Below are 12,650 nucleotides of genomic sequence, written 5' to 3'. Positions count from 1 at the left end.
AGGATGGGGAGCTCTACATTATGGGGAGCCCCCCAGCCTAACAATATCAGCCAGCAGCCACCCGGAAGTGCCGTATCCATTAGATGCGGCAGTCCTGGGACTCTACCCAGCTCATCCCGAATTGACCTGGTGCAGTGGCAAATGGGGTAATAAGGAGTTAATGGCAGCAGCCCATAGCTGCCACTAAGTTCTAGGTTAATCATGGCAGACGTCTCCCCGAGATACCTTCCATGATTAACCTGTAAGTTAAAGAAAATAAGCACACACATCCAAAAAATCCTTTATTTGTAATGAAAGACAAAAAAACAGCCTCTTTCACCACTTTATTAATCCCCAAATACCCCTCCAGGTCCAACGTAATCTACATGAGGTCCCACGACGCTTTCAGCTCTGCTACATGAAGCTGATAGCGAGCGGCCACAGACCACGACCGGTCTCTGTCAGCTCCACGCAGCAACTGAAGTGAGCCGCGCGATCAGCGATGATGTCACTCAGGTTACCCGCGGCCACCGCTCTCAGGTGGAAGACTCCAGCTGTAGCCGCAGGTAACCTGAGTGACGGCACCGCTGATCGTGCTGCTCACTTCAGGCAGTCGGGATTTACGGTCACAGGTGAGTCCTTCACGGGTGACCGCTAATCAGGACGCGACACACACACAGAGCTGCGCGATGACAATGAAGTCGGGTGAAGTTCATCCGAGTTCATTCTCATCGCGCGGCTCTGTCTGTATCTGCTGTCAGCGGGCATGTAGCAGAGCTGAATTATCGGGGAACCGCACTGACAAAAATGCATCCAAAACGCATGTAAAATGCATGCAAAGTGCATTCAAAATACATGAGTTTTGGATGCATTCTTTTTGTCAAAACACAGTGTCAAGTCTGCAGAGGGTGCGCTTTTTTTCTGCACTGGTCAGGACGCAGTGTGCGCATGAGCCCTAATACAGTTTTGTACTATACAAAATATATGTACAATGATTTACCATTGTAAAGAAAAAATCTCATCAATATATAGTGTACAATGGTTCGCAAAGGTAAACATCATAAAATAAGCTATTGTTAGATCAAGTTTTTAAGTTAAACATTTTCTATATATTTTTAGTAATGTGATTTACATTTTTTTTCTCTATCAGATTACCATGAACTGTATCACTTTTATATAGATCACAAAAGATCACACCATTCACAAATAGGTGATGTCACAGCTCACTTCCTCCCCCTCCATGCCAGAGAGAGCTGAAAAGACTGTACCATAAATATCTATATGCCGTTAACTGCATCTCCTTCATGAGCACTGCCCCCAAAATAAAAAAAACTAAAATAATTTTTTTATTCTTTTATTTTATACTACGTAATTCTTGAAAAATATCAATTGAGTTGTTCCCTTTATTTCATAAACATATTACTAGATTATGACACGCCATTATAGTGTTAAATATTTTTTGTGATGCATAAAATTATGGATGGTGTATATCATACTTGTATCAGGGCAAAAAAAAATGTTCTACCAAGTAAAATCTCACATCAGGACACAAATCCCATTCCACTAGTCTCATCTTCTGAAATTACAATAAAATACCTTCTCAGACCTTGATCTATAGTGTGTAACTTCTGATTTTTTCTTCTTTCATCTCTCCCATCACCTTTTATTATATCATCATAAGTATTTTGGGCAGCTCTCCGCTCTTCATAATGATGAACTGTTAGATGAGAGCCTTTCAGCAAGTTACTATGAGCAGTGGTAAAGTTATTTGTAGATCTGTGTGATAACTAGTAAATAATATGGGGAACAGGGCTACACGATTTTGAGCCGCCTTGGCAGTCGTGTGCATGCCCTCTCTGTTGGTAGGATTGTGGTCCATGGGAAAATTCTGGAAAATAGCCCCATAATTTACTATATGTATGTGTATATAATAAATATATATATATATATATATATATATATATATATATATATATATATATATATAATTTTCTTTTTATTTACTGTGGCTAGCTGCACATTTTTCACAGTATTGTACCATGATTGTGATTAGTTACACCAGTACCTATTTTCAATGGGGCTCACAATCTCAATAAGTCCTAAGTGCTATTATTTTGAAAGAACTGTATCTCTATTATCTCTGTTATTAATCAACCAACGTTTTTTATTTTGGCCACAGAATTTCAAGAGTGTCCTGGTGAAACAACTGCAGAGATTGAGCCTTGGGCAAAGCCTCTTCTTCACCTCTGGCAGTCCAAGGTACATAGCTTTGCGGCTGAAAGGGAGTACAATGAGTCATTCTCCAAGCTGAAGCCATATTGCGCTATCTGCAGTCTTTTTTTGCCTTACTTCAAGGTAAGTTACATTTTATGAATGCCGTTGTTTAAAATGTGCCTGTCATTTGGATGTAAATTTGATGTAAATGCACATATATATGCCAAGAAACCACTTGTAGTCCTATACCAAATCGTAAGAACCACTATGATGCTTGTACAGTTAGGTCCAGAAATATTTGGACAGTGACATAAGTTTTGTTATTTTAGCTGTTTACAAAAACATGTTCAGAAATACAATTATATATATAATATGGGCTGAAAGTGCACACTCCCAGCTGCAATATGAGAGTTTTCACATTCAAATCGGAGAAAGGGTTTAGGAATCATAGCTCTGTAATGCATAGCCTCCTCTTTTTCAAGGGACCAAAAGTAATTGGACAAGGGACTCTAAGGGCTGCAATTAACTCTGAAGGCGTCTCCCTCGTTAACCTGTAATCAATGAGGTAGTTAAAAGGTCTGGGGTTGATTACAGGTGTGTGGTTTTGTATTTGGAAGCTGTTGCTGTGACCAGACAACATGCGGTCTAAGGAACTCTCAATTGAGGTGAAGCAGAACATCCTGAGGCTGAAAAAAAAAGAAAAAATCCATCAGAGAGATAGCAGACATGCTTGGAGTAGCAAAATCAACAGTCGGGTACATTCTGAGAAAAAAGGAATTGACTGGTGAGCTTGGGAACTCAAAAAGGCCTGGGCGTCCACGGATGACAACAGTGGTGGATGATCGCCGCATACTTTCTTTGGTGAAGAAGAACCCGTTCACAACATCAACTGAAGTCCAGAACACTCTCAGTGAAGTAGGTGTATCTGTCTCTAAGTCAACAGTAAAGAGAAGACTCCATGAAAGTAAATAGAAAGGGTTCACATCTAGATGCAAACCATTCACCAATTCCAAAAATAGACAGGCCAGAGTTAAATTTGCTGAAAAACACCTCATGAAGCCAGCTCAGTTCTGGAAAAGTATTCTATGGACAGATGACACCAAGATCAACCTGTACCAGAATGATGGGAAGAAAAAAGTTTGGAGAAGAAAGGGAACGGCACATGATCCAAGGCACACCACATCCTCTGTAAAACATGGTGGAGGCAACGTGATGGCATGGGCATGCATGGCTTTCAATGGCACTGGGTCACTTGTGTTTATTGATGACATAACAGCAGACAAGAGTAGCCGGATGAATTCTGAAGTGTACCGGGATATACTTTCAGCCCAGATTCAGCCAAATGCCGCAAAGTTGATCGGACGGCGCTTCATAGTACAGATGGACAATGACCCCAAGCATACAGCCAAAGCTACCCAGGAGTTCATGAGTGCAAAAAAGTGGAACATTCTGCAATGGCCAAGTCAATCATCAGATCTTAACCCAATTGAGCATGCATTTCACTTGCTCAAATCCAGACTTAAGACGGAAAGACCCACAAACAAGCAAGACCTGAAGGCTGCGGCTGTAAAGGCCAGGCAAAGCATTAAGAAGGAGGAAACCCAGCGTTTGGTGATGTCCATGGGTTCCAGACTTAAGGCAGTGATTGCCTCCAAAGGATTCGCAACAAAATATTGAAAATAAAAATATTTTGTTTGGGTTTGGTTTATTTGTCCAATTACTTTTGACCTCCTAAAATGTGGAGTGTTTGTAAAGAAATGTGTACAATTCCTACAATTTCTATCAGATATTTTTGTTCAAACCTTCAAATTAAACGTTACAATCTGCACTTGAATTCTGTTGTAGAGGTTTCATTTCAAATCCAATGTGGTGGTATGCAGAGCCCAACTCGCGAAAATTGTGTCACTGTCCAAATATTTCTGGACCTAACTGTATGTCATAAAATTTACTTTATTGATATATTATTAAAACCAAAAAAGTAACAACAAAGTTATAGCTTGGCGACAAACAAGAGCAGTGGAAATCACAAATGCGTCTCCCCTACACAGGGGGGAGAAGTGGGTACGAGCAAATCAGTTCCATCTGAAACCAGTTATATCAAAATTTTAACAGGATATGTGTCCAAATCCATTTATAAATATGAATGTATTTTTAGTACCAACAAGAACAGATCCAAAAAGGGCTGTTATAAAAAAGTATATTATTAATTTTTATCTTTATCCGCTCACCTAGATAAGCCACATATATTGGCTGTGGGAGAATACCAATTTAAAGGCAAAAGTGCTGTATATAGTAAATGTCACTCAACCACAGCCTTAGGGTCTCATATAGGTGAGCAGAGAGAACAATAACAAAAACCCTCTCTGTTATCAGCCAATGATCAATTTCATCCGGAATAAAGGCTGTTATAAAGGTATATCTTTGCCATTAGTTTCTATCCGCTCACCCAGATAAGCCACATATATTGGCTGCGGGAGAAAAATAATAAGGGCCAAAGTGCTATTACATAGTAAATATCACTCAACCATAACCATAGGCTCTCATTTAGGCGGACAGAAAAAATAATAATGACAACCCTCTCTGTTATCAGCCAATGATCAGTTTCATCCGGAATAAAGGCTATCTTTACTATTAGTATTTATCTGCTCCCCCAGATAAGCCACATATTATTGGCTACGGGAGAAAAACAAATCTAAGGGCCAAAGTGCTATTACATAGTAAGTATCACTCAACCGTAATCATAGGGCCTCATATAGGTGAGCAGAGAAAACAATGACAACCCTCTGTTATCAGCCAGTGATCAATTTCATTACTGGTAACAAGAGGCAGTCAATATCCGTCCTTATAATAATAATCCAAAATCTGTAGCCAAGGGGTAGATACAATTATCTCCATGTGTCCTGGGTACACATATATAGCAAGGACTTCTTTTACCCAACCTAGGTCGGGATTATATAATAATATTTGTCCTTTATTTTAGCTCCCTGCACATGGGGACCAACCCCTCAGCCATCAGATTTACATTCATACAATTACATATTAGTACAAGGATTAGTCACAGACCTGACATGCTGGAACCATACGACCGTAGCCACCAACCTCAGGTATATGTATATCAGGACGGAAATTGACTGCCTCTTGTTACCAGTAATGAAATTGATCACTGGCTGATAACAGAGAGGGTTGTCATTGTTTTCTCTGCTCACCTATATGAGGCCCTATGATTACGGTTGAGTGATACTTACTATGTAATAGCACTTTGGCCCTTAGATTTGTTTTTCTCCCGTAGCCAATAATATGTGGCCTATCTGGGGGAGCAGATAAATACTAATAGTAAAGATAGCCTTTATTCCGGATGAAACTGATCATTGGCTGATAACAGAGAGGGTTGTCATTATTATTTTTTCTGCCCGCCTATATGAGACCCTATGGTTATGGTTGAGTGATATTTACTATGTAATAGCACTTTGGCCCTTATTATTTTTCTCCCGCAGCCAATATATGTGGCTTATCTGGGTGAGCGGATAGAAACTAATGGTAAAGATATACCTTTATAACAGCCTTTATTCCGGATGAAATTGATCATTGGCTGATAACAGAGAGGGTTTTTGTTATTGTTCTCTCTGCTCACCTATATGAGACCCTAAGGTTGTGGTTGAGTGACATTTACTATATACAGCACTTTTGCCTTTAAATTGGTATTCTCCCACAGCCAATATATGTGGCTTATCTAGGTGAGCGGATAAAGATAAAAATTAATAATATACTTTTTTATAACAGCCCTTTTTGGATCTGTTCTTGTTGGTACTAAAAATATATTCATATTTATAAATGGATTTGGACACATATCCTGTTAAAATTTTGATATAACTGGTTTCAGATGGAACTGATTTGCTCGTACCCACTTCTCCCCCCTGTGTAGGGGAGACGCATTTGTGATTTCCACTGCTCTTGTTTGTCGCCAAGCTATAACTTTGTTGTTACTTTTTTGGTTTTAATAATATATCAATAAAGTAAATTTTATGACATACAAGCATCATAGTGGTTCTTACGATTTGGTATAGGACTACAAGTTGTTTCTATATATACGATGTTGTCTATGAGATAGCAATATGTGGGTATTGTGGATTGTTACATATGTATGCCAGCAGTATGCACTCCTAACTTCCTTTCCCTTCACACAAGGCACTGTATTATAATAATGCATTTTAATTAATATGTATTTATAGTGACAATTGCACATGTTCTTATATATTTTTGTTTGTGTATGTTTTCGTAGATCATAATTCCTGCTTTACAGAGCAATGTTGATGCACTGCTCTGTACAGCACAAGGGACTGGAAAAGTGCAGCTTTAAACAGAATCTGTCACCAGATTTTTCCCTATTAAACTAAAAGAATCACCTGCTGTAGATCCTGGGCTGCATTCTATGAAGGTGCACCTTGGCCCTGAATCCCCTTCCAGACCCCAAAAATAACTTTATAAAACTTGGCCGTTAGGTATGCTAATTACCTGTGTTGGCCAGATGGGCGGGCTCATTTTTTTGCTCCTGTCCCCCCTCCTGCAGCTGATCGCCGTCCTCCTTCCTTGATTGACGGGATGACACCTCCGTCATCATCCTTGTTGCATTTTAAAATCTCGCACCTGTGCAGTTAGGTCGGCTCGCGCAAGCGCAGTTCGCTCTGTCATATTGCGGCCAGAGCAGAAAACATAGCTGCCCTCGCTCGCGCCAGTGAGCTAAATGCGCAGGCGCGAGATAATGGGCGGGTACGAGGATGGCTCTGGTGAGGTAATGCACAGCGCTGACTAAAAAGTAAAATCACCTGGTGGTGAAGGGGTTAAAAATAAGACATGGCTGTAATATTGATTAAATTGAAATCTTTAGTAGGCATAGGGGCTGGGGAAGCACAAACAGGGAGGAGAAGACCCAATGTACAGTCCGGCCCCTGTGCACCGAAATCTGTCATACTAATGGTTTATACTTGCCATTTTGCTAGCATTTGTATTTTTTAAGTCATTAACCTCTCTATTTCTTTTTCAGTCTGAAACTTATAATGACGATGTGCAATCTTACTGGGAAACTGTATCAAGTGAAGTACCACCCCTAGAGTCCAGATCAAAACCTCTGATCCCTGAAATGTGCTTCCTGTACAGCGAAGAGAACACAGAATATGCACCGACAAATACCTTTATTGATGGTGATGGAAAAAGTCAGCTCATTGCCTGCACAAATTGCTGTGTACAGGTTCATGCAAGTAAGTGGGTATCCAAGAGTCTCCGATTTCTTCCAAAGGTGACTTCTTTTATGCAGGCTTCCTTTTCAGAAATATGCTCCATTACCCTCTATACAGGCTCAAGCCTTTCTTCATATTACATGAAGACTATTACATCTCAATGGCTGCTATTTAAACTAAATTTGCCTGGCTGGCTATGGCTTTTTCTGCCAAAACTAAGGGTGCGTGCCCATGATCAGTATTTGCAGCGTTTTGGACGCAGCATGCCTCAGCTGCGTCCAAAACGCTGCGTTGTACAGTACAAGCATAGTGGATGGATTTCTAGAAATCGCGTGCTCACTATGCTTCTTATTTCCCCAGCAAACACTGACCTGCGGTGCGTCTTTCTAGACCGCAACATATCAATTGTTTGCTGCGGAATCGCATACTTCCTCCATAGGGAGAACACAAGTGAGACACCGCAGTGCACTAAACCCTGATCGTGGGTACAAGCAGCTGCGGTCTCCTGCGGAGGAGACATGCGGCCCCGCCGGTCAGGACCCGTTGCATCCAGAACGCAGCGAGTCCTGATTGTGGGCACATACCCTAACTGTTTGCCCCCTGGGGGCCAGGCCAGAGGTTAATCAGCTGATCTCCTCACTGGCTATATTTTCTATCTAGTGATCCACCCTTTTTAACACTTCCCAGTTCTTTGGAGTTTCTCTTTTTACTGCAAGGTAAGCATACTTTACATAATCATAAGGAGCATATTTTTTTATCGTTTTAATGTTTGGAGCCATAGCCTTATCTTCAGAGAGGTATACATACTAGCTTACTATGATCTAATTAACAATTCCACTCTAAAATTGTGCAACATATAGATTCTTGTTTCCTATTATTCCTGTTAGTCTCCTATCTCTTAGGGGAAAACCTTTTAAGAAACTAAAATGCCTGATATTTGTCTCAAATGTCAAGGACATTCCGTCGTGGTTATTTTCCCTTTAATCCTGCCGTGTTCTTGCTCCATACACCGCTGCGTTTCTTGAAGATTCAGAGACCAGAAGGGGCAGCATTCATTAATTAACTGAGTTCTCTCATTACAGGTTGTTATGGTGTTCCTTCCCATGAAATTCATGATGGATGGATGTGTTCTCGATGTAGAATTGGAGTTTGGACAGCAGTAAGTTGCATCATTTATTTTTAGTCTCTAAGCATGACAGAATAGCATGAAACAAGTGATATTCAACAGCTAGCTACTGACTACAAACCTGCGGGTGTACTAAGAGGAATTTTCTGCCTCTTCTCACCGCCAAATTATCATTTAAATCGTTAACATTCTAGTCCCAACTTTAGATGAAACTATTTGAAGATGGTTAACCTACAATGACTATGCTTCTGAGATGGGTTTATGTGTTTATTATTCATTTTCTGATATTTTTTTTTATTATTTTTTTATTTCTTGGTCAAAATGAAAACAAGCTTTGGAGCCAATGTAAACCAATAAAAATGGTAAATAAGAAAATTGTTGTACAATTTAATCAATTTTCTATGGCGCTTTTGCCATCTACATTTTGGTAACCATGTATAATGGAAACTTTGACAAAGGGCCAGGTTCTATATATATCATAGAACACAAAGTTGATTTGGTTCTGTTGTGTTTCTGTTGTTGTGTTGACAGGAAAAATGGTGCTAAATGCTTGGCTAATTTTCCCCTCAAATATAACAGAATTGCACATGTGAACAGAGCCTAATGCGGGCTTCACACGGTACGATCTATCGTGCGATTGCACGAGCGATCGTACCCGCCCCCGTCGTTTGTGCGTAACGGGCAAATCGCTGCCCGTTTCGCACAAAGTCATTAAACCGCCGTCACACGTACTTACCTGCTGAGCGACCTCGCTGTCGGCGGCGAACATACTCTTCCTGAAGGGGGAGGGACGTTCGGCGTCACAGCGACGTCACACAGCCGCCGGCCAATAGAAGCGGAGGGGCGGAGCTGAGCGTGACGTAAACATCTCGCCCACCTCCTTCCTTCCTCATAGCCGGTGGGTGCCGCGGGACACAGGTAAGCGGTGTTCATCGTTCCCGGGGTGTCACACGGAGCAACGTGTGCTGCCCCGGGGAACGATGAACAACCTGCGCAAATAAGATTAAACAATTTTTTAAAAATGAGCGACGAGTACACGATCCACGATTTATAACCGATTTGGAGTCGCACGTAGGTGTCACACGAGACGTCGTGAACGATGCCGGATGTGCGTCACGAAAACCGTGACCCCGATGACACATCGCACGATATATCGTCTCGTGTGACGCCCGCGTTAATGTTACAGCTGGTATCTGGGAAAGCAATTCTCTAATGCTTTTCTCACAATCCTGTCTCAATACAACACCCCATATTTTTCATCTGAAAAGACTACTCGTAATCTGTGGGGGGTTCTAATTCTGATTTTTCAATCTCGCCAAAGCTATCTTCAAGACAAGCCCATTAGCCATAAGCCGTATTTTTCTAATGCATTATATTAGTGTTTTCAATACATTATAATGTAATCATTTAAAGGGGTACCTGTCATCCGTTTCATGCGGTCTTTGACGTTTTAGAGAAAACATGGTTGAAACAAGAACAAAACTGCGCCTCGCACAGTTAGAAGAGTCCAAGCACATTGGGAGTGTTTTCTGAGCAGCCTCTCTTCTGCCTTATCCGCTGGATTTTTTTTATACTAAAAACACAACTGGCCGGATGGACAATACCATCCAATATAGCAGTAGAATGAGACGTAAAATACAATCATGATTAATCCAAGTTTGATTATACCCCTTTAGGAGCATTACAAACAATAATTGATGTAAAATCATTACTCAAGGTAAGCAGAGAAGGCAATTAAATGGGGACTTGTCACATTGGGAGGGACATCCTCCCAGCCAGCAGCAGGTCTTCCACTTTTATTATGATGAACACTAATAGAGGGAGAAAGGAGAAAAAAAAGAGAGTAGGAAAAACAGGAGAAGCATGAAAGAGAAAAAGAAGTGGGAAGAGTAGAAAAGTAGAAGAATGATGAAAAGAAAGGGGTGGAGGAGTTGAGAAAGAGCTAATGCCGTAAGAAACCAAAAGAGCCCGAATAAAGCAACTGATATTAACCTTCACTAAATTTCCATGATCATTGGATTGCCATCCAAAAATCTCAGGCTTTATCCTATCTATTAAGAGAAAAAAGAAGGAAAAACGATCAAGAGTCCAAATATGAAATTAATTTTTATTAAACCAAAAAGAAGAGGATAAGTGGTGACAAAGTATGACGGATATAGCAAAGAATACCTGGGTTAAAAAGGTACATACAGGCAATCCAAATACACAAATATGTGCAAATAATGGAGAAACATTAATATATTACTAGGCAGATATACAGATCAGAGGATATATGCCTAGATGGAGACTACAAGGGATAGCAAATATAGCCTAAAGGACTACCACACACCAAAGTAAATAGAATGACTGATTACCAAATCAATAATAGACCCAATGAATTGTCAAATAAGAAAAAATGAGCATACAAAGGTCCTACGGTAGATAAAAGATATTGTGCAGTACCTGCAGGATAAATTAGACCCGGGAGTACACATCGTGCGTTGGGTAGAAAATTCAGCCTGAAGAAGGAGCCTTGATGCTCTGAAAGCTTGCTAATATAATTTTCCTTATTGAATAAGAAATTGTGGAGGGAGTTTATTACAATGTGCATAAGAAGAGAGTAAATGGTGGATAATGTGTTATTTTTATTTTTTTTTGCATCCTCCCCAATGCAAAAGGATTCAAAAGCAGTTTTGACTATTCATTAACGAGTATGAGAGCCACATTCAGAAATACGGGCACTTACACTTTGGTGTGCTACTAATGAGGTTATTAATGTTTCTCTCTGATTGTTCTGCCACACTGGATGCACTTTGGTTTTTAAACCTTCAAGATCCACTGCTGGCAGCTCCCATTGTAATTTCCAATAATTGACATCCCAAATGTGCTTGATTGGAGTCTCTGCAGGCCATAGCACATTTGGACCATGCAGACTACTCACAGTAGCATCAGCATCAGCGATATATGGTCTGGATTTGTAGTGTCGAAAAAGAGCTCTTGGGAGAAAGGGCCGTAACACTAGTTCCACCACCAAATTAATGTAACACCATGCTGTCAGTGTATCTGGCATAAACACTAGAGGGATCCGGATATCGTACATTATGCACTCTCACACCTTAGTACTGAGAGTAGGACCCTCATGGAGGACTTTTAATGGTGTTGGCCAGGAGATCTCCTCAGATTGGAAAAAATGTAGCGTAGTTAGCCAGTCTGTACTGCAAGTAAAATTGGACATATGTTTTATTCCTATATCGCCAACATATTCCGCAGCGTTTTATAATTCAGAGGAGACATGTACAGACAATATGAGACCATACAAAATAACAAAATTAAGATACCAGGAGGAGTGAGGGCCCTGCTCGTAAGCTTACAGTCTATGAGGAAATAGGGGAGGCACAAAAGGTGAATGGGGGGAGGGAGGAAGCTTGTTATATATGGTCCAGCCATCGATTTAATAGGGGATTCAAAACCAGCTGTATTAACCTGTCATCGGCCAGAATTTATACTGGTACAGGGACAAGAATTGGAAGTAAATTTTTTAGGAAGGGCAGAAAGGGACTAGATTAGATGAGGGCAGTGAGCTGATAGGCTGGTCAAAAGAAATGCGATTTTAGGGCCCGCTTAAAGGTGTGGATGTTGGGAATTAATCGGATTGCTCTTGGTATTGTGTTCCACAGCATAGGCGCAGCTTGTGAGATATCTCGAAGACGTGAATGGGAGGTTCGAATTGTTGAGGATGTCAGTCTTAGGTTATTAGCAGAGCGGAGGGCACGGGTGGGGTTATAGACAGAGATGAGGGAGGAAATGTAGGGTGGTACAGAACCATGGAGAGCTTTGTGAGTGAGAGTTATAAGTTTATGTTGCATTCTGTAGCGGATGGCCAACCAGTGCAATGACTGGCAAAGAGAAAAGGCATCAGTGAAGTGGTTGCAGAGGAAAATGATCCTGGCTGCGGCATTCAGAATGGATTGGAGAGGGGAGAATTTAGTAACAAGGAGACCAATTGGTAAAGAATTACAATAATCCAGGCGAGAATGAATTAGAGCGACAGTAAAAGGCACTTTGCACACTACGACATCGCAGGTGCGATGTCGATGGGGTCAAATTGAAAGTGACGC

At 40.8% G+C, this 12,650-nt stretch overlaps 1 protein-coding gene across 1 annotated transcript in view; it reads left to right on the top strand.

Moving 5' to 3' along the window:
- KDM4C (lysine demethylase 4C) overlaps positions 1 to 12,650 on the top strand; it is a 480,711-nt gene that overhangs the window by 334,914 nt on the left and 133,147 nt on the right. Inside the window, exons 13-15 of the mRNA XM_075317453.1 lie at positions 2,159 to 2,334; positions 7,235 to 7,448; positions 8,510 to 8,586. Coding sequence (XP_075173568.1) covers positions 2,159 to 2,334; positions 7,235 to 7,448; positions 8,510 to 8,586 — 467 coding nt within the window. The remainder of the gene's footprint in view (positions 1 to 2,158; positions 2,335 to 7,234; positions 7,449 to 8,509; positions 8,587 to 12,650) is intronic.

This window comes from Anomaloglossus baeobatrachus, chromosome 1 (assembly GCF_048569485.1).
Source record: "Anomaloglossus baeobatrachus isolate aAnoBae1 chromosome 1, aAnoBae1.hap1, whole genome shotgun sequence".
Taxonomy (NCBI): Eukaryota; Metazoa; Chordata; class Amphibia; order Anura; family Aromobatidae; genus Anomaloglossus; species Anomaloglossus baeobatrachus.
This window is presented reverse-complemented; position numbering and strand designations above follow the sequence as displayed.